The sequence below is a fragment of the Meles meles genome, chromosome 5, assembly GCF_922984935.1.
Source record: "Meles meles chromosome 5, mMelMel3.1 paternal haplotype, whole genome shotgun sequence".
In the NCBI taxonomy this organism is placed as follows: Eukaryota; Metazoa; Chordata; class Mammalia; order Carnivora; family Mustelidae; genus Meles; species Meles meles.
The window spans coordinates 67,000,817-67,023,614 of NC_060070.1; the positions used below are offsets into that span (position 1 = coordinate 67,000,817).

Here is a 22,798-nt window from a genome sequence, read left to right on the forward strand (position 1 = left end):
CATTATTCAGGGGAAAGGAGGTAGGAATACAGAAATGAAGACTTACCTAAAAATCTGTGCAAGGTCACCATGTCTAGCTTGAAATGGTGAATGAGTCCATGGGTGTTGAAGAGGTGGCACAGCAGTGTTACCAGGCTGTTTCCTGTAGGAAAACAGTCACCTGCTTTAACTCATTTTTATCACCATTAAAATATCGAGATTGACAAAAGGATCCGAAGTTTCTGTAATGAAAGTTCTCCGGTAGGTCTCCTTTTCCCTGTTAGAGTTGAATTTTTTTCCAGTATAAAAGATATTGTTCTTATGGTTTGGTCCTAGGTTTTCTCATATTGTACAAATGAAACAAGCTAGGTCAGACCTTTCTCTACATCAAAGGCAATGAAAGCCTTAAGAGTCTGCCTATCGTGGGGACATACCCACCTACCCACATGAGTGTGTTTTTTTAAAGACACAGTTTAATGGTTACTTGCAATGTGCCTTACATTGCTTCCATCTGATTCTTGCGTCTACAGAGATATCTAAGTCACCACATTCCTATCCAAGCTTGTTCTTCCCAGGCAAAGTCACCCAGGATGAGATCTGACGAGAAGATAGTTTAGAACTTAAGCCAGCAGAGATGCGAAATTGAAGCAATACATTTAGTATTTAGAAAATATGTAAGCATTTAGAAAGTATGATGGACTAAAGAGCAATGATTTTGAATTTTGAATAATTTGAGTAATGATTTTTTGTATTTTAAAAGCATTAGAGAATTTATGAAAGACTTTGCAGTAGACCAAGATGATGACCGGATGTCTTAAGTGGAAAACTAAGTATTGCCTAAGCACAGTCCTCTGGGGCACCTGATCCTGCAGTTCCGCAGATTTCATTGTCTTTGAGCTATTTCATGACTCTTGAAGTTGTAGATAACTGATAGCATTGCAAGTGATTCTTGTCCATAACATGCAAACAGAATCACTGACAACAGAATACAGTTGACTTCCTCTTTGCAGTTTTACAGCTATTAATAAATTGATTTAAGCATTTCTTACTGTTTATATATGTATTGTTCTTTGAATTTTCCCTTCACCTAGTTTTAGCATTTTTTTATTAACATGTAATGTATTATTTGCTTCAGGGGTACAGGTCTGTGAATCATTAGTCTTACATAATTCACAGCACTCACCATAGCACATACCCTCCCCAGTGTCCATCACCCAGCCACCCCATCCCTCCCACCCACCATCCCAGCAACCCTCACTTTGTTTCCTCAGATTAAGAGTCTCTTATGGTTTGTCTCCCTCCCCGATCCCATCTTGTTTCATTCCCCCCCCCCCAAGGCCCCCCGCCCTGCCTCTCAATTCTTCATATCAGAGAGATCATATGATAATTGTCTTTCTCAGTTTGACTTATTTCGCTTAGGATAATACTCTCTAGTTCCACTCATGTCATTGCAAATGGCAAGATCTTTCTTTCTTTCTTTCTTTCGTTCGTTCTGTCTTTCTTGATGGCATCTTACTGGACCTCTAATTAATTGAGTTAAATCTTTGACATGTGCTCATTTCATATCCCTATGAGAGTCATGATTGTCCTCTTTTGAACCAATCCTTTTATTCACAGTTACTTTCATCTACTGGTACTCATTTCTCAGTTGATTTGAGCAAAGTGAAATACAAGATTGTGGGCTCTGTCGCTATATGGTCTAGCTAGCTTTCCACAGTGTAAAGCTCTGCTTCACACTCTTAGGCTGTTTCTCTCAACTGTATGTTATTTGTCAAGTAACCGAATGGTGAGAAAACCATCTGTAATGACTTAAAGTATAAGTCTGGTATGCGGTGGGACATGTGAAGGTCGGCATCACATAGGACGTCTTTCATTGGCTCCGTAAGCCTATCAGTATTTGTTTAATGGGCAGACAAATATAAAACCAAATTATATTGTTTTCTTTAAGAAAGTCTTTATAGGCACCAAGATTCTAAATGTGAAACCAGTGGCAATGTCTACTTTCCCCTTCAGCTACATCCTAAATTTTACACTGCGTCACCAGCCGGTGTTTTCCTTCAGTAATGCTGAGCATATCTGAACAAGACCTGCATTGGGTGAGCTTCAGCTCCCTCAAGGAAAATGCACAGACACCTGCCCTACGGGAGTCAGGCCTGGTCATATGAGCTTTAGTGTTTCTAGTTTTCACTAACAACGAAAAGCCTCCATTTGGATGTGGCCAAAGTAGTCTGTGAGGAAAGAATCTAATGTGTGGTTTCCAAATTCCTTTGGGATCATCAAGGCCAGAAGGAAAATGGTCGTAAGGTTCTAAGGCCAAATATAGTCCTTACTTTTCATCTGAATTAATTTTCCCTTGGCCTGGCCCTTCAGGAGTGGCTGTAGACTTAAGAAAGTGGAAAAAGAAGGGAAAACGAATAACAGTGTTTGGAAATAGGATTCTTTGGGGTGACTTACCATTTGTCAAGCGATCAAATAAGAAAATGTCAAAATCCCACATTCCCACTTTGGAGAGCATATGCTGAAAAGGCAAACGAAAAACAGCAGTCAAATGAATCATACTGGAGACTCAAACGTTTACTTTGAGACAGTGAGTGAAACAATTAAAAAGTTGGAAATAGTAGCACATTGGTATCTGGCTTGTGGTAAAACAAATCTTGCTCTACTAACAAGAGCGTGAAAAGAATCAGACTATCTGGTTCGGTGTCAGACACATCCCTCACTGGCTATGGGGGCTTGGGCAAGTTCCTTAACCTCTCCATACCCCAGTTTCCTATTTGAAAAATATAGCTGGTAATATAATCTACCTCACGATTTTTGTGATGATTAAAGAAGGCAACATATCTAAGTGCTTAGAATAGTGTTTGTACATAATAAGCACACATAAAATTTGATATCTGTTAAAATTGTAGTTCAGTAAAGCCTCTACATTGCAAATGAGTATATACTTAAGGAGAATGTTTATAGCAAATTTCTGAAAAATGAAGTCAAAATGATTGCTGAGCACATTACCTTGCTCAATGTGGACCAAATGTGAAATGAACCACTCTAATAGATAGGAAAGTGAAGTGGGCCATGGAAAATGTTGGGTAATTTAAAGACTTACTCTCCAATGTGGGCTTATTATCCCGTTTTTCTTGTTTAAGTCTCCCATGCAAAGCTATGGTTACAGATTCTATCCTCACTGTGGCTTCTGCAACTAGTCTTCCTCTCCTCTCAAAGCCACTGCTTCCAGTAAGGACCAGATCACTCTCCTCCTCCTGCCCCTAAATGTCTTCCCTGCACTTTCAAGTACGTCTAAGGGCCTTGTCGTAGCACACAAAGACCTTCCAGCGTTATCAGAAAAATGAAGGACTAATAGATGATCTGTGAGACCTAGTGTATGTGATACAATGTTCACATTTTATCCAAGTCAAATACTAAAGCAGAATCAAAACTTGATCCCTGATATCCTGACTTGTGACACACAGTTCCTTCTACCTCTCAATGTTGTCTCTCTTGAGGGGTGAACCTTGGAGGGAGGGCCCCCACAAGAGTGCTCTGCCACTGATGCCCCTGCACTGGGCGCTCACTTAGTCTTGCTCTTTTTTCTCCAACTGACCAGCCAACCAACCAACCAACCATCCAAACGAATAAACAAACAGACAAACATTCACTCAATCTCAGGCCTTGGGTTGTTAGGAGTGATTTTTTTCCTTTTTTAGACCTGAAGTAGTAGTTCTTCTGATATTACTTATTGCTTAGCTACTAATACTATACAGTAATAGTATATATTTCTTAATAGTATATAACTAGCATAATATTACATAGCATGTAAACTCTATGACACTACGTCTGATTTCTGTTTAAACTGTGACGATTTATCCTGAATTTAAACTCCTTTGACAGTTTGGGCTAGAGATAACTTGCCAAATTTTTTTTTAGATTGTCACATTTTAATTTCAACCTTTGACCAATGAATTGCAAAAAAATCATAAAATTTGTGAAAAATATTTAAATAAAATAAAAAATGTATAAAGGATGACACACCATATCGGTAGACGGAAGTGGAATTAAGAGTTGGTCATTATTGGGGCGCCTGGGTGGCTCAGTGGGTTAAGCCGCTGCCTTCGGCTCAGGTCATGATCTCAGGGTCCTGGGATCGAGTCCCACATCGGGCTCTCTGCTTGGCAGGGAGCCTGCTTCCCTCTCTCTTTCTCTCTGCCTACTTGTGATCTCTCTCTCTCTCACTGTCAAATAAATAAAATCTTTAAAAAAAAAAAGAGTTGGTCATTATTGGGTTACTTTCAACATAGCTATTACAATGAGATAATTCATTGGGCTTAAGGATTGAGTTCTTCTCTCATTGGTAATTGATCAGTCCAAAATTTTACTTTACTTAGTGTTGTGCAAATATGTTTTGCCCATTTGTAGAAAGGAAAGTAGCTAGCATGTGCTAGGCATGAATATCTGAAACACAAAAGTAATGCTTTACCTTCTGTAACCTCTGTATCACCCCATGAGTGGGTATTTCTATTAACTTCATTTCATATTTGAGGAAAAAGTCCAGATGTGTTGATTAACTAGCCAGAGTCACAGAGCGTCTCAGTGGTAGAAGTTGACTTCTGGTATTATCAGCTGAGGTACATGCTCTTGGCCCCTGACCTCCTGGGAGGTGACAGAGGGGAAGCTAACTCACCCTTGCTTGTCCAAGGTAGTCTTCATCCAGCAGGTGGAGAGGGGCTTGTGGTATAATTCCACGAAGCAGCCTCGATGCATGGAAGTATCTTTGAAAGCTTAATAGTCTTTTCACCTTTTTCTTAGTGCCAATTTCCCCTGAGTGTGTTGTATCTGTGGAAAGTAATCAAATACAGAAGTTATGTATTTTAAAAACCCTATTTTCTCCACTATGTAAAAATACAATGTATTATATTTAAGATTTTATTTATTTATTTGACAGAGAGAGAGCACAAGCAGGGGGAGCAGCAGGCAGAGGGAGAGGGAGAAGCAGACGCCCCCATGAGCAGGGAGCCCGATTTAAGAATCCAATGTATTATAAAGGAGATAAACTTAAAATATGCTCTCGGTGCTTTCTTAGATATAACCTATTTAACTCTGCATTTGAAGTTGTCTTAGAACAAAAATGACCTTTCTTATGTATTACCTTCATTAAAATGTCAAGATATTTCTGAATGTAATTTTAGAAGACATGAAATATATAAATTAAAATCTTCATTTTCTTATTAATGGCACTGATGTGCTAATTAAGTAAAATCTGCATATTTCTGCATGCATTTGAAAGGAACAGTTACGCTTTTTTTCTATGGTATTAAAACCAAGCCTCCATAATTTAAACGAGGTTCTCATCCTACACTCTCTAAATTAAAAGGAATGAGAATACACTAGCTTCTACATGAGGAAAATGTTTCCTAATGTCCCAGGAACACCAGTGGCATAGGAATCAAGAGAGGTGACCTAGATTTTCCGGACAAGAAGCAGAGAGGGTGTCTACTTTCTAATGGAGTATATTCTTTTTTATAGTGGCCAGGAAAGTTTGATCCTGTCAGGAGAGATATTTTAATACTCATGTCACATGTGCCTTTCAAAACTTGACTGTTGACATCATGGTGATTGTCCAGAAATAACCCAGGCACATTACTTGAAAGCCTGTCAAGGTATGTTTTATCTCAGCTAAAATTCTATGAATCACTCCAGGGCCACTTAAGTGACGTGTGCTGCCCATTTCGAATCTGGAGTCAATTGAATGGTCTACTAGGAAAATGTAGAGTCCGTATATAAAGAAATTGTGATCCTTTCATGCTGCCTTTTGTCTCCCCTTCTCCTCTAGGGAACTCAGAATCACAGCGGATAGAGAAGCAGAGGAAAGAGTGGGCAATGTGGCCCTCCCTGATGGCAATGACTGATGAAGATCAGTTTGTTACTTGGGCTGTATTTTGCATGCAAAGGTTTAATCAGGGCAGGCAAACCCACTGTTCTCTGGAAGTCCCACCTGACCGAAATGCTTTCTATTTTTAAAATGGATCTAGATTTCCTGTGTGGAAAGAGGCAAGTACACACCCAGAAAGAGCAGTGTAACCGAACCTGGGTGTTAAGCACATGGCCAAATTAAAAATGGTATATGTGGACTCAGTTCTACTAGTGAGTTTTTACTCATTTCTACCAATTTATCAAGTCAAAGTACAGGACAAAGTGGTTCATCCCTTTATTCAAAACATAGAGGCCCAGTGAGATTCTTTGGTTCTAGATCCTCTGATGAGCAAAACAAAGATGCCTGTACTCCTGAAGTTTACTCTCCAGCACAAAAAGACATGCAATAACCAACAAACAAAAAAATAAGTAATTTATAAAAACTGTGTTAGAAGGGGGGTAGAACAATGGGGAGTAGCCAGAAAAGCTGAAAGTGAGGGGCCAGGCCTTCTGTGTTTGGGTAGTCAGGGTGGGCCTTTGTAGAGGGTACAGTCTAATCAAATGAAGGAGATGAGGAAGTTAGCTAAACAGTGATCTGGGGAAATGCCTTCCTCCCAGAGGGACCAGCTTGAATGTCCCTAGAGTGGGAGCCTCCTGGCATGCTGGCATGTGGGAGGAGTGGCAGGAATTCCACGTGGATAGGAAGGAGAGGAAGGGGGAGGAGTGAGAGGTGAGGTGGGCATGAGAATTAATAGGGTCCTGTAGCTCATTCTAACATTCTGAGCTCTACTCTGAATGAAATGAGGAGCCAATGCAAAGGTTTGTTTGTTTGTTTAAGATTTTATTTATTTTTTTGAGAGTGGGACAGAGAGAGAGAGCATGAGTGGAGGGAGGGGGGAGGGGCACAGGGAGAGGGACAAGCAGACTCCCTGCTGAGCAGGGACTCCCCCACCCCCACCCCCCCAATGCAGGGCTTGATTCCAGGACCCTGAGATCATGACCTGAATCTAAGTCAGATGCTTAACTGGCTGAGCCACCCAGGCATCGTCCTTCCACTGCAAACTTTTGAGAGAAGAGTGATATGATCACACATTTAAAAAGGGTCATCCTGTGTGGCGAGCAGACTATAAAAGAAAGCTTTGATGTATGAGACCCTTGAAATAATCCAGGCAAGAGATGATAGCTGCTCAGACCGTGGTGGGACGAGTGGAGGGACCAGAAGTGGAGCCAGTGATCTGGAGATCCCAAACTTTGGGTACCTCCAAGTTTTTGCCCTAAATAACAAGGGGAATGCAGCTGCCATCATCACCTGAGATGGGAAGCCACAGGTGGGCCAGGTATGGGATGGATTTCAGTTTTGCGCATGTTGGGTTTTGATGTCCATTGGCAGTTCAGGCAGAGATGTCAGATAGAAATAAGTGGATATAAAACCCGGGAGAAGACTGGGCTAGAGTTACAGATCTGGGAGTTGTCAGATGGGATTACCTAGGGAGTAAGGGTATATACAGATGAGGAAAGCATCAGAGTCTGAGTTCTGCAGTTTTTAAACTTTGAAATGGTATAAAGAAGAGCACAGAAAACCAAAGGAGACTGAGGAGTATCCAGTGGGGACAGGGAAAACCCAGCATTTCCCAGAAGCCTAGTGAAGACAATATTGCAAGGAGGAAGGTGAGATCCTCAGTATTGAATGCTGTTAGTAGATCAAAACAACAAAGACTGAAAATTGACCACGGGAATAAGAATTTGTCAAAATTCACTGAACTATGCACTTAATAGAGCACATTTTATTCTGTGCTAGAAGCAACAACACCTCAGTCACACAACAAGCACCCAGATTTTGTTTTAAAACACAATTTCTCACTAAAAGAAACCAGACCACCTCAGTGAAATGGCCAAGTCTAGGACTGGGGCAGGCAAAGTACAAGAAGAAATGCAACCTTTTGGCCTTCTGGAAGGGAGGGGAGAGCTCGAGAAATGATGGGAACAGTACAAAATGACAGAGGAGATGACTTGCAGGGGGTCCCTCTGTGCAAATATGGGAAACTTTGAGCATCAACATGAATAATGGAAGAGCTGATTATAAACCATGGACTGAAAGAAGAATCCATTAGTCCACACGGATGGTGTAAATAAATGAGAAGAGGAAGTTCTCCCTTGCAGAGTCTACCCATAATGCAGAGGAACTAACAGAGTTAGAAAATTACCATTTTATACTTTTTTTTTTTTTTTTAAGAGAGAGACTGGGGCGGAGAGGGCAGAAGGAGAGGAAGAGAGAGAATCCTATGCAGGCTCGGTGCCCAGCACGGAGCCTGACACGGGGCTCAGTATCACAACCCTGAGATCATGACCTGAGCTGAAATCAAGAATCAGATGCTCAACTGACTGAGCCCCCCAGGCGCCCCAGCATTTTGCAACTTTTATGGTGATACTGCTTCGGGCCCAAATCACGGATGGATGCTGAAACTACTCAGTGAAAGTTTAAAAAGCGACAGGATAATTTAGAATATCAAAGTATCTCCCCACAGAGTTTCTAATTAGAAAGGAAGAACTGTGTAGTTTTTTAGTGTACAAATTTAGAGGGGGCAGCATCTTCACTAAGTAACCAAAGTTCACCTCCCCAATAATGGGAGAAGTTGCCATTTTAGGCTTCCGATGTAATAACACTGAGGGTGCAACATGGCCCATGGTGTGTTCTTGCTCCGACCCCCAGGAAGAGGGAACATCATGAGAACCTATGTTGAAAGATCTTCTACAAAATAATTAACCTGCATTCTTAAAAAATGTCAGTGTCCTGAAAGACAAAGATAGTCTCTGGTACTGTTTCAGAATAATGGATACCAGATAGAGTGCTCTAAATGCATTCACATGACTCTGAATGGGATCCTGGATCAGGAGGAAATTTCCAAAAATGGCTTATTTAGGATAAGTTGTGAAATTTGGATATGTAAATATATATATGAGATACTCAAATTCTGTCTATACATTTCTTGAACAGTGCTGATGGAACTGTGCTTTGCAAAAGAAGGCTCCTGTTCTTAGAAAATACGTGCAGGGAGATGCCTGCGTGGCTCAGTCAGTTAAGCAGTGGCCTCTTGGTTTCAGCTCAATTCATCATCTCAGGGTCCTGAGATCGAGCCCCGAGTTGGGCTCTGGGCTGGGCGTGGAGCTTACTTGGGATTCTCTCTGTCTTTCTGCCCCTCCCCACCCTTCTCTCTCTCTAAAAAAATAAGTAAATAAATAATTTAAAAATAAATTAAAAAAAAGGAAAATACATGCTGAGATATTTAGGGATAAATGGGCATGATGTATACAATGAATTTCCAAGAGGTTACAAAAAATATATATAGCAAAGACAAACAGGGCCAAATAATAATTGGTTCCTCTGGGTAAAGGGTATATGAATGTTCTATACTTGAAAACTTGCTGTAAATTTGAAGGCATTTTATAATAAAGAGTTTGAGAGGGAATGAGAAGAGAAACGTCAGGCGATAGTATCAAGTATAGACAACCCAAGGAGTTTTACTACATAGGGAAGCAAAGAAATGTTGATGATGGTTCTATACAGAATTGTATAGAATGAAATCAAGTGTGTCAAGTAAATGAAATGAGTTATTCCTGTGTTGTGCAGAAATTGAATAGGAAATAACCATACAATGACCTGTTCCTTTTTTAGCCTTCTATTGAAATTTCCCCATTCTGAAACACGAAAAGAAAATCTCCTAAGTAGCTGAGAGTACAACAGAATCAGAAGTAAACAAGGTAAGCCTGACTGAAGGAAATATGCCACAAACATAGCAAATTCAAATTATGGATTATAGTTGATCCTTGAATAATGTGGGGGCTGAGGGTGCACACCCGCTGGGCAGTTGGAAATCTGCATATAACTCTGGGCATGTCAAAAGTTTACATGAGAAAAACAAACTGAGGGTTGCTGAAGGGAGAGGGTTTGGGAGAGGGGGGTGTGGTTATGGACATTGGGGAGGGTATGTGCTATGGTGAGTGCTGTGAAGTGTGTAAACCTGGCGATTCACAGACCTGTACCCCTACGGATAAAAATACATTATATGTTTGGTTTTTTTTTTAAACTTATTTGACAGAGAGAGATCACAAGTAGGCAGAGAGGCAGGCAGAGAGAGAGGAAGGGAAGCAGGCTCCCTGCCGAGCAGAGAGCCCGATGTGGGGCTTGATCCCAGGACCCTGGGATCATGACCTGAGCTGAAGGCAGAGGCTTTAACCCACTGAGCCACCCAGGTGCCCCAAAAATACATTATATGTTTATAAAAAAAAAAAAAATAAAAAATAAATTAAAAAAATTTTACGTGAGAATAACCCACAGTTGACTAGAAGCCTTATTTGTAACATAGTCAATTGACATATATTTTTAATGTTATGCGTATTACATACTGCATTCTTATAATAAAGTAAACTAGAGAAAAGAAAATGATAATGAGAAAGTCTTAAGGAAGAGACAATACATTTACAGTACGATACTGTATTTGTTGAGAAAAATCTGCATGTTAGTGGGCCCATGCGGTTCAAACTTGTGTTGTTCAAATATCAACTGTATTCCTTTGTAAACATCCATTCAGATTTCCAAGAGGTGTAATACTTCAGATAGATTCATAGGTAAGAAAATGGCAAGTTACATACAATAAATATAGATGATAGGAAATAATGGTTTCATTCATTAAAGTTATCAGATTACCTAAAATATTGCTAATCTAATGATGCTTTAAGCTGGAGATAATTTGTGGGGTTTTTTTTTTGTTGTTGTTGTGGTTTTCTTTCGTTTTTCTGTTTTTGCTTTTTTGGTTTGTTTTTGAGAAACAGAGTTGGGGGCGCAGAGGGAGAGGGAGAGAGAGAATTTTTTTTTTTTAAAGAATTTATTTGTTTATTTGAGAGAGACAGAGAGAGGTCAGAGGGAGAGTGGGAGGGAGAAGCAGACTCCCAACTGAGCAGGGAGTTGATCTCAGGACCTAAGATCATGACATGAGCCAAAGGCAGACGTCCAATCAACTGAGCCACCCAGGCACCCCAAGAGAGAGAATCTTAAGCAGGCTCCACACACAGTGCAGAGGCCAACAGGGTGGAGGGCTGGGGGCTTGATCTCATGCTCTGAGATCATGACCCAAGCTGAAACCAAAAGTAGGAAGCTTGAGTGACTGAGCCATCTAGGCATCCCTGGGGATATTAAATTTTAATTTAAATCCATTTTGCCCTTAAATCAAAGAAGAAAACAGCAAGGTTCCCTTCTTCCCCACCTTTCTTCACCCTGTGGTCAAACAGGTAACAATGAACCAACATGCCAGAATATAGATCTCCTTTGATCTTTATTTAAATTTTTGATATTTTTGGCCTTCATTTTTATTGAAAGAATATTACTTTAAAATGCGATATACCTTGATCACTGAGTTGTTTGGCACTGTCTCAGATCTGGAGTATGGAATAAGTAACTCACTGCCCTAGTTCCCACCCTGTCTTGCATCTTTGGTGCACAAGCTCAGATAATGTCAAATACGTTCAATAGTAAAATAAATCTAGACAATAAAACCTTCTTCTGGCTAATTTTTTTGGTAGTCTGTAGGTTAAAAAAAGGTAGCATATAATATTATTCATGGTGAGGATTTTTCCAAATTTTTGAACAAATTGGTTATTATGAGGTATATTCTTTATGTAAGCAATTTCAACCTTAATGCAATGGACAAGCAGCTATCTACCAAGCAGGCGGCCAGTATTTTCTAAATACCGAGGCAAGCCATGACTATGCCATTTAGCACTTCTATCTGGGTTATTCTTTAATTGACAAGGAAATATTTCAGCATTGTTGGATAGTCATTTATGGAAACAATAGGGTTTAATTTTCTTATTTGAAGACACACATAAAGCTAAATGAGAAGAGCTTCAAGCTAGCCTCTAAACAGGAAGAAAATTCAATAGTGCAAGAAAAGTACATTTATTTAAAACAATATTAATAACTCATTTATCAACTGTCATTTAGGGAACGCTTGGTGCTCTGTGAGATAATGACAAACTAAGATATAAATTGAAGGTACAGTTGGGAGAAAAAAAATCCATATAAGGAACAATTCATGAATAAGCATACAGCATGCTAATCCCAGGCACTGATTTTGAGTGTTGACATGTGTTGTACAATTATTGAATAAGATTGGTTACATGTGTTTCCAAAAGGGCTCTCAGTGAGTAACCAGTGTATTTACTTTGATAGTTAGGGGTATAGGGATACGTGTATCTGAATAGAAATTTAAATATGTAGCTAAGCTACATTACAGATCAGCTAAATTCAGCTTGTGAAAATTTATAGAGAGTTTTATTAATGGGCCTAATAATGCAATGTCGTTTATTTAATATCTTTACATAGTTAAAAAGTCATTATTTAAAGGCATTCACAGTTATCCTAATGGTACTTTTTGCTTGGATTTTGTTGTTTATGGGCTTTCAGTCCCCAAATTTTCATTTGCAACAGTTATAAAATGGCATTCCAGAATAGCTTCATTGCCTAATCTATGGGTGCATTGACCCAGACTGTGAAATTCATTTTCTGCTCGCTTGTTGTTTTATAAATTTCACAAATATGTACATATTAACACATTTCTGCACTATTTAGACACTAATTTAGGGTTATGAAGTTTATTTTGGCACTGCTAATATGGTCGTTCTTAAATTTCACAAGTTGGGGTTGGCTTAAATACCAAGAATGTTAGTAAAAATTATTTTCATTTTGAGTACCTTCTTTATGGCTTATTCTCTTTATAGGGGCTGATACATTTTGGTAGGAGGAGAAACCTTGAACCCAGAATAAATATCTAGGAAAAAAAAAATCTATAAGCACACCTACTACGTTGAGGCTATTTCTGTCATCAATTCTATACCTGGTTCTTTCAGCAAGGTCTGTAGTGACTGTTCCTGAGTTTGGATAGCTGGTATTTGGTGCAGAGTGTAGGGCAGGTGATACTGAGAACAAAGAATGCCTTTATGCTTAAGTGAGCAGAACTCGCCTCAAGCAAACACGGAGACCCAACTCTATGAACCTAATATCAATACTTCCAGAGCTTTCATCCACCTGAATCCTTTTTTTTTTAAATTTTAAAAAGATTTTATTTATTTATTTAAAAGAGAAAGAGAGACAGAGAGAGCACCACCTGGGGGAGAGGGACAAACAGACTCCCCGCTGAGCAGGGAGCCTGCTGTGGGGCTTGCGATCCCAGGACCCCAGGATCATAAGATCATGACCTGAGCCAAAGGCAGACCCTTAAATGACTGAGCCATCCAGGCGCCCCAATCTATCAGAATCTTTTAAATAGTGTGCTACTAATCCATGCCCTGCTCTGATAATTATTGTACTCATACTTATAACAATACCTATATTATATAATAATTATAATGAAATTCTTTACAGGGTTAGTGCTATTCATTTGCTTTGTTGATTCTTCTATTATAGGATTTTTAACATGTCTTGTTAAAACTATAGAGTTATTGGCATAAATAACTTCCTATCCTCTAAGGTCAGAAACCATCTCATCAAACTTTGTAATTGTAGGGGAAGCCATAACAGCTTTTTAAATTTTGTTTTGTTTTGGTCATGCAAGTGCCTGACTTAACCTTTGCTTGCTGGGCCCGGCATCCACTTCAAAGGGGCATCCACTTCAAAGAAGGCTATTCCAAATAAACATATTGCCAGCCTCACGACCAAATAAAGAGCCAGGTCACCTCCCTCCCACTGAGGCTCCTTTGTTTTAGAGGTCTTGGTTGATTTCGATAACTAGCCCTGTGGGCCACTTGTTTTTTCTCTTCTTGTGCTTTAAATTCCCACTCTTATGTTTTAAATTCACCAATAAAGAGTGAGTCTGCAAAACCCTAGGTCCCCACCCCCCCACCCCAATAAAAGAGCCCCGGCCTCCCTCACACTCTCTCTCCCTTTCTACCCATGACTTGGCTGTGTGGCCCCAGTTGTGACGTGCAATTTCCAGGTCCCGTAAGTAATAAATCTTTATTTTTTCAAAGTTTCTTGGTGGTTATGGCTGGAGGGTGTCTTGCAATCATAATAAGAAGCAGGAGTGTTGGTCCTGCCGTGACACTGGTTATTGAAAGGCTGAGACCAGCACACAGCAGTAATCCCTTGTATTGTTGCATAATGCTGCCCATAATGGAAACTTTATGCAAAATTTGTGGATTTAATTTGAATAAATTATCTCTGCTTGCAGAAATATCATCATCAAATGCCATTTTAAAATAATAAGTTAATTTATAAAGTGCAAGATGCTACAATTTCTGTTAGTTTTGAAATCATTTTCTCAAACCCTCCAGTGGAGTTCCAGGGCCCAGATCTTTCTGCCACCACTCCTTGCTGTGATGACTCCCACTCTAACACCCAACTGTGCCCTGGATGATTGCAAATTCACTCTTATTTACACGTCTGATGTTCTAATTAGGTGTCAGGTCTTGGAGGCCAGATTCCTGCTAGTTTTCTTTGAATTTCCACACTATCCTGCAAGTCACTGATGGTAAATGAATGACGATGAGGCACTTAAAAACTTTCTTGTGTTTGTGCTCCAGTTCCAAGTTCAAGCAGTGTTGGAGAAATCAAGCTGAAATTCTAGTTTTAAAGTGTAGCTCTTAAAACGATGAAAAGAAGTGAATTCATTTGATTGTAGGTGTCCTGTGCGCAAATGGCAGATTTACAGCACAGCTCTTTCTCCCTTCCTACAAATTCAACTAATTCAGGATTCGGGGTCCCTGCAAAGTTAGAAACAAGGAGGTTGTCCAGGATGGCATTTTTCTTGAAAAAATACAGGATTGTAAGAGTGAAACAATTTATTCTAAGATGCAGTTCCCTGTAGATACAATTTTCAGTAGACCATTTTAAAAAGTGAAAAAATTAAAGATGTTGCCTATAAAGAATAATCTTGGTGGATTTCTCAACTATACACTGCAGACTTGTAGTCTTGACGAGGTGCTAAAGATACCAGGCTCTGCATAAGACTAGTGTTCCTTTCAACGTATTAAAGACTTCAATTCATTTTCATGTGCTTTTAGCAAATTTCATAATTTAGACTTGGCTGTAATGACTTCAGCACTCGAATTCCACCTTTCAGAGTTTAGCATCTCTAGGCATTAAGGTCTGCATTTATTCATAAAAAGAATCAGTTGCCAAAAAGCCTTGTAAAATATATTACTATTTCTATCCCAGTCTTTCAAACATCATCCGTGGTCATAAATGGCCATAGTTGTTTATTTCTTTCTGTATATATTCCCAGCACTCAGAGAATGGTGGGTAGGAGCTGATGACCGGGGTGTTATCTGGCTCGTAACCATCACACGTGGAGACCGTGCTTACATGGAGGGACGTATTTTTAAGATGTGGTCATTACAAATGAACTTTGAAATCCTGAGCAGTGGGACTGAGATAAAATACAAATTAAATTTCTTAACATCTAGGGCCTTTTCTAGGCTTAGTCTTGAGTCGGGAAGTAAGAAAATCAGTTGTGATACCAAAAAGCTAATAAACAAAAATACATATAATGTAACATCAGCAACAATAACAAAACACTGGGAGGAAAAAAAAAAAAAGAAAGAAAGAGGGAAAGAAAAGAAACTCGAAGTACACCATCACCTTAAAGTGGAGCTTGAAGTTGGGAAATCAATTTGAGTTAAAAGCAGTGTGGAGGTTATTTTAAGTTCCCTAAAATCAGGTGTTGAATAGAGGTGTATCAAAGCCCCGCATTATTAGCTGTTCTGTGTACGACACTCACGACTGCTTGATGGCTGTCACTAGAAGAAGAGATTTGCTTCAACACTGCCATGGAGTGGGAGGAGGAGGCGGAAGAGCAAAGTCTTCTTCAAGACTGGGTAAATTGTTTCTCTAGTTCTACTTTTTAACGCGTTTATTTTTTCAATTGCCAGATTTCTCTTTGATGTTCTTGACAGTGAGGAGGACACACCAGCGTGCCCGATAGGAGTGACAGAATAGAGTGAACCCCTTCCCCGCTTCCCTACCACCTGCTGCCTCAGGGTTAGAAAATGTGGTCAGAAAGTATTCATGAGGGTCAAATGCTTGTCCTCAGCCACACAACACTCTGGCGTTTGGCAAAATGTGCTGTTTTGAGCCTGTTGCTTTGTCTACTACAGAATCCATCCCAACTCAAGGGCTGTGACTGTAACTTCCAGGGTTCAGGGATGGTTGGAGAACTACTATTTCCTTTTTTTAAGGAGGGGAAAAGGCCTTAAAAATAAGCTCTTAAGACTTTTTTGGGCAACAGAGAGGTTTTCCAAAATCCCAGTTTGAATGAAATTTAAATGAATTAGTAAGAAGCCGATCAAATTTCCTCAGTCCTAAAGAAGAAGTACGCGCCAGGCACAATGCGGTTTTATTGAACCCTCTGCTTCTGGGAGTTTGAAATGTTTAGCAAATCCTGAGTTTTGAGGGCAATGGTTTGTGGGGAGCAAACTGAGGTGACCAAACTACAGTTGGTTCTAAGTCTCCAGAGGGTAAAAACGGCTGCATTAACCCCCTAGGTTTCAGCATGTATTTAAAGTAAGTGTGGTCTTTCGTCTGGAGAGATGTGTTTGAACTGTTCCATTTCACTACAAAAATTCCAGAATTGTGTTGGAATGTGCATCTGCCCCTCTGCTTTCCCACTGTCTGCGAGTTCTTTGCTCTCCTGCCCCAGGAAAACTGGACAAACCCTCTGATCGCCTCCCGTTGTCTCTTCCCATCTATCTCACCTACCACGGGCAGATTTATGCCTTCAGCCCAGTCCCAACCATGTCAACCCTGTGCTCCGAATTCTTCAATGGCTCCCCAGTGTCTACTTTGTTAAGTTCGTATTATTTATTCTGGTGTTCGTGGCTCTCTAAATGTGATGCCAACTTCTTTTTTCCATTTTTATTTCCTGCTAGTTCCCTTGCAGATAAATAGGTCTCTGTTCTTGGTGTTCCCCTCACCCCCAACCAGGTCCCCTCTGGTTTTCTACTTCTGTACCAATTCTACACTGCCTGTGTATAGAGTACGATCTTCACCTGTTGAAATGCCACCCACCCTTCAGCAGCCCACATCAGGTATTTCCTCCTCACCCTCCAGTCCCGTGCCTTCAGATCCTTCTGGATGTCCTCTTAATGCACTGCAGTTGGGATGGTAGTAACAGGCATTCCTAGCTCTCTAGGCAACGGATGCCGTGCAGGCTACTGGAAGGTCTGTGAGGGTATGGTTATGTCTTGTGGAGGGTGGGGCCTGGCTAAGGTGGTGTTTGTTGAATGAAGTAGTGAAGGCAGGAGGTGATTCTTGATTGAGGTATAAGATTTTTATTTTTCCTGTCTTACAGCAGCACATAGCCTTGCTCCCAGTGGGCACCACCATGGGATTATAGAACTGAATGAATTATCCTGAACAGGAGAGATTCATTCTTCGAACACAACAGATAACAGGGCTAATGCCCTGTGTAGAAGAACTTGAACTTCTAGTTCTTTTCTGAATTTGTTGGATTGTCTGCAATGATTACAAGTGCATCTTGAGAAGGGTGGGAGATTAGTACTAAGTTTATCTATTGGTAGAGGCCCAGATAGGAACATATATCTTGAAAAATGACCAGCAAAGGATCCTCTATATTTTGTTCTTTGAAAAATAAGTGCATTTTAAGTGAATTCCTTTTCCTTCATATGTTAAAAAGGTTACTAGAATTATATTTCCTCTGAGTGAATTCTTTGATTTAATGGACTGAATCAAGTAGACATTAGAAGTGGTTGGAGTATACTCTTTAAATGCAAATATCCACTGTAGTTCAGTAGGAAACTCAAGCTATTTATCTGTTCATTGAGATTTGTCTCTTACGGTCCATGGCTCTCTATGGCTTAAAGTGGCTCCTTAGGTGTAATCACATCTCTGACTCTTGGTGGAACAAGCTCCTAAGGAACACGCTTCCATTAAGACTTATGCCATTAATTCAGGCCATGGAAAGCTTTTCTTACCTGGGGAAGAAAGAATTGCTTTAGATGCTCATTGCAGTGTCCATCTGCATGGGTACCTGAACTGCTTCCAAAGATATAACTGAGGTACTTCATCTAGAACAAATGCAACTGGCCTCCTATCCCACTTACACTATCCACAGCAAGGACAGGGCTTGGGGCTAGGAGTGATGGTACTAGGAAATACTGAGCATCTACTAGATAGTGGACATTTGTCACTCCATTCATTTTCGAAAAAGTGGATATTATGAAGTTGATAGTGATAGATATATTTTATAGATGAAGCCATGGATTTGGCAAGGTTTAGTAATGTTTCCAAAGTCACACAACTGATAAGCAGCAGAAGGGGACTGAGATCCAGGTCTATCTGACCTTGAAAATGACACTCTAGAGTTCCTTATATTCTACTCTTTACAAGAATGGACGAAGAGTAGGCGACATGTGAGAGGCCAGCATAGGATCCCACTTCCCGGGGATACAGTCAGGGATTGATACCCAGATTTCTTTCCTTTAAAATTTATAGTTAGTAAAATAAAAACAATTAAAGGAAATATCAATATAACCCATAAACTTAAGTGTTTTGAAAATGGATGAAGATTTAAAAGTTGAAGATTAGAATCTATATCACTGAACAGGAAATGTCACAGTGAGAAATACTGAAAGGAAACTTGTAAAGTAATGACAGAACATATGAGACAGCATCCTAGTAGACTTTGGAAGTGATTCTACACATGTAACTTTCCTGTATCTCTCACTATACATACAAATGGCATATTAGGAGGTAAATAATAAATCACTGGTGAGCTTTAAAATTGAAAACACACATATGACTGACCCTGACTTAATGCAATTTGATTATTATGTTATTCCACAAAGAAATTTGTAGGCCTTGGTTAGTCCCTCAAGCTGTGGAAAAGACAAACATTTTCGTGGTGGACATAGAGCAGAGCTGCAGCTTCTGGGGAAGGGAAAGAGTGGGAGGCTCTCGGGCAAACAGGCTGCTCAAAATAAAATCGTGACAGGATGCACATAGGCCTCTGGTTTAACCACTTCATAGCCAAGCCTTCAAGTCGCCTAAAGTTTCACCTGAAGGGTATCTGCTGACTGAGACCTGGTCTGAGGACATGATCTTCCCTGTTTCACTTAATCCCCCACCCCCAGCATTGTCTTCTCTCCCTCCTCCCTTCCCTCCAGAAAACACATATGGCTTTCATGTGTTTTCTAAACATTTTTATTTACCTTTATAATGTGAAATAGTATTCTACTCAGGAACAGATATTAAATAAACACATGGTATTCTTTGGTAGCTCTCAAGGAATGAACTGGAAGCCCTTTAATCATGAGTTGGCTATCTGTTCTTTCCGAGTCTCAGAGCGTAGATTTAAGCAGTGTGGTAAACACTGGTTAGGTTCCACCTACAAATATTTACTGAACACTGACTCGGTGCTAGGTCCTTGAATATACAGCATTTTCCGGACAGAGTTTCTTATGTCAAATACCCAGAGGAAGGTGGTGGGATGGACCCTTGTTGTCTTCACTACTTTCATTTCTACTTCAGCTGTGATGGACAAGGGATATTTTAGTATGAAAATGCCTAGAAATTATCGATGAAGTGGAAAATATGAGCAAGAGGGAAGATTTTATGTCTAGTGGGTTCCCCTCTCAAGAATGTGATGATTCACTTTGCCCCTTGCCCTTGGTGGAGTCAAATATCCCAAAGGGGTAGAGGCAAGATGGCCCCTAGCATGTATGGAGGGGACATGGTGGGGTAGAGAGGCTCAGAGGATAAGACAGGAGAAAAGGAATGAAGAAGAGGGATCAAAAAGAGACGGGGCATATAAGTACCCATTGGAGGTGGACTCTGTACCACAAAAGCCAGTCTGAGACAAAATGTGAGGAGGTTTTTCTACTACCCTTTGAATCCCACATGGGTTTGAGATTTGCTATCAGTGAGGTTGTGTTCTTTTTGGTAATGGCCAGGGTTCTTAATGGCCTTCCAGATGAGGTGAATGGTCAGTCAGAAATACATTCCTATTCTTGGGACTATAGAGACCAGAGAGCTCTAAAAACTCTATAAGCTCTAAAAGCTTATAATAGCCTGTATTGGGGGAAAAAAAAAATCAGTACACACAAAACCCTACTAAACCTGCAGACCGTCCTGTTCAAGTAAGAGTTGTGGGGAGGAAGTGGCAGGGAGTGAGGGTGGGGTGACACTGAAATGCACCAAGAAGCTAATGAAGTATCTGTACTGAGGTTTCTTTTGCCCTAGATCATTAGCACTGGATTCTTCCGAATGAAGAGTTTAATTGCTGTGTCTGAAGGAGGGGTATTGGAGGAAGAGGTGGTAGACACTTGGCAATGACAGGACTTGTGAAATAACCAAAGAGAATTGTCCTCCATTCCTTCCCTTCCCTCTCCTCCCCTCCCCCTTCCCGCCCTCCCTTCCTTTCTCATTATTCTCTCCTTCCTTCCTTTCCTTCTCCAGACATTAACTAGACATTTACTTTGGTCCAGACGCTGGGCAGTGCTGGTGGTGAAAGATGATGCAGAAACACCTTCTTCCCCCAGAGAGTCCCCTGTCGAGGGGAGGGCTTATTCCTATTCCTCCATGGCAGTAGCAGCTGAAAACAGTGATCCTCGGTGTGTATGGCAGGGTAGCGGTAGGTGGGAGTTGAGGGGCTGGGTATCTGCACTCTCTTGGGCTCTCCAACGGCCCTTCTAGTAGAATAGGTAGTGCAGCTGGATAACTGAGTAACTGGAAAGATCTCTTGGCCTAGAGTCTAGACCACCTTGTTCAAGTCTTGGTTCTTCCATTTAGTAGTCTTGGGGAAAAGAGCTGAAATTTACCTATACTGTGCATGCTCAATAAAGATTGGTTGAATGTGTAAAGACAGCCCTAGTCAGAAGGCAAATATCATCTGGAATGAGTTAGCTTAGCCAGTCAATGACTACCTTAGCTTGAATTAGTTTGCAATTAGGTACACAATATCAGACAGATTCTGATGCAAGAAGGCAGAAAGGACATTTCAAGGCTTGGGGCTTTATCTCAGATGGGAAGTCATGGGGGAGGATCTGCTGGAAGGTGGGGTGGAGAGGCAGAGAGAGGAGAAAGAAGGTAGTTGGGTGGAAAGTCTTCCCTGTTTTTCCCAGTGGTTGCAGATGTTCTGTGCTGGGTTTCCATAGCTACCGCCCCCCACCATTTATATTCAGCAAAAACAGTTATTCATGAATTGTCTTGTTTACTTCTCAGCCACTAAACTGTTAGTTCCTTGAGGACAGGGGCTATGTCTTATTTACCTTTTAATATTTAGCATTTAGCACAATGGAATGAGTGAAAGAAGGTATAAAAGTCAAGAAAAACTTCATTGACTTAGTAATTTTGCCCAGGGGTCCCAGTTCTCTGAACAAAATAGCTTGAGCTAATAATACCTATCATTGTTCCAGGTTTATAAGCAGAGAAGCAGAGTAACAAAAGGTTAAGGAACTTGGTAGAAAAAACTTCAAAAGTAGAACAGGCATCAAAAGAGTTCCCACGCCTCTCATTAACTGATATTGTTTCTTTGTCGCACACAATAGAATTAATTAAAAAAAAATCAGGTTCTATCTTGAGCTGAGGCAAGTGTTTTAAACTTTCCATCTTTGCAAATAAAGCTCTGTTAGTTATTTTCAATGATCAGCTTTCTGATAAGAATTGAGGGGATGAATATAAAGTCATCACTTTGGTAACTTGTATAGGGCATATTTGAAACAAACATACATGCTGAGCCAGTTTCTGAATGAATGGAAATCAGTGTTTTTCTCAAATTGCCAGGCCCTACCTCTCGGTGAAAAGCAAAACCTGGCCAGCTTCTGCAGTGTCCTACAGAACGTCCCTCTCAGTAAAGACAAGTCACGGTCTGCCCTCTTGGTGACCTGGTCGGGTTGACAGATTTCACACTGTTTAAGAATGGAGTGAGGAGTGTGCTGTTTGGAGGCTCTCCAGAACTATTCTTCAAAGTGTCAGAAAAATCACAACAGGGTGTAAAGTTCAGAAGTTCAGTTAAGTTTAAGGTCTTTCACCCCGGAAAGTTTTCATTATTTTTTTTTCCTCTTTCTTGTACCCCTCCAATGAATGCTGCAGTTGCAAATTTCCTAGCATGACTTGGTCAAAACCCACTCAAAATTACGCCAAGAATCTGCTTTGAAAGTTATGTTGTCAAAATTTGCAGCCCTGGGAGGCTTAGATAATTCAAGAAGTATCTGATTTTCAGTAACCAGATTTCTAGTTATATTGAATTTCAGATTCTTTCAGGATCCCCCACTCTGAAATATTTTTCCTTGAAAGAAACCAAAGTTTCTGAAATTTGCTTTAAGAATACTTACTCTTTGGAAGTGATACCCATTGTGTGAGGCATGTAGTGAAGTGTTTAACAAGAATGTAACAAATATGTTTCTAAACAGAAAAGACATATTTCTTCTTTATCAACTTTACGCCAAAGAGAAATTTTACTGTTAACAAACCATAAAACAATAAAAACATCTGTAATAATAATAACATGGAGTATTATAATAATAGCCTTAGAAGTCTTAGAGCTAATCTTTTAAGATACTTTAGAACCCAAAGCCATCATTGATAAATAAAAAAAACCCCAAAGTAGATTAATAAATTACACCTTAGTTAGTAATGAAGGGCTTAAGAAACAAACCCAAGAGGGCCATTGGATTTATGAGATCAGTGTGGGAGGCATTTGGGAAGTGTTTGGGGGCATTTTTGGTTGTTGTCATGATGGAAAGGGCCCAACTGGAGAGTGGAAGGGAGCCAGCAAAGCTAGATGGCCTGAAGTGTGGGACAGCTCCACACATCCAATGATTGTCTTGTATCTCATTCAGCTTTTATCGGCCGTTCGGGTATTCATGTAGGTGGAAAGCCTTTTTATAATGATCTGAACCTGGAACC

At 40.3% G+C, this 22,798-nt stretch overlaps 1 protein-coding gene across 3 annotated transcripts in view; it reads right to left on the bottom strand.

Moving 5' to 3' along the window:
• PDE7B (phosphodiesterase 7B) overlaps positions 1-22,798 on the bottom strand; it is a 324,027-nt gene that overhangs the window by 34,991 nt on the left and 266,238 nt on the right. For all 3 annotated transcript variants that reach the window (XM_046006469.1, XM_046006468.1, XM_046006470.1), the window contains 3 exons: positions 4,655-4,806; positions 2,434-2,497; positions 47-142 (listed from right to left, as the gene is read on the bottom strand). In XM_046006469.1, the coding sequence (XP_045862425.1) occupies positions 47-142; positions 2,434-2,497; positions 4,655-4,806 (312 nt within the window). The remainder of the gene's footprint in view (positions 1-46; positions 143-2,433; positions 2,498-4,654; positions 4,807-22,798) is intronic.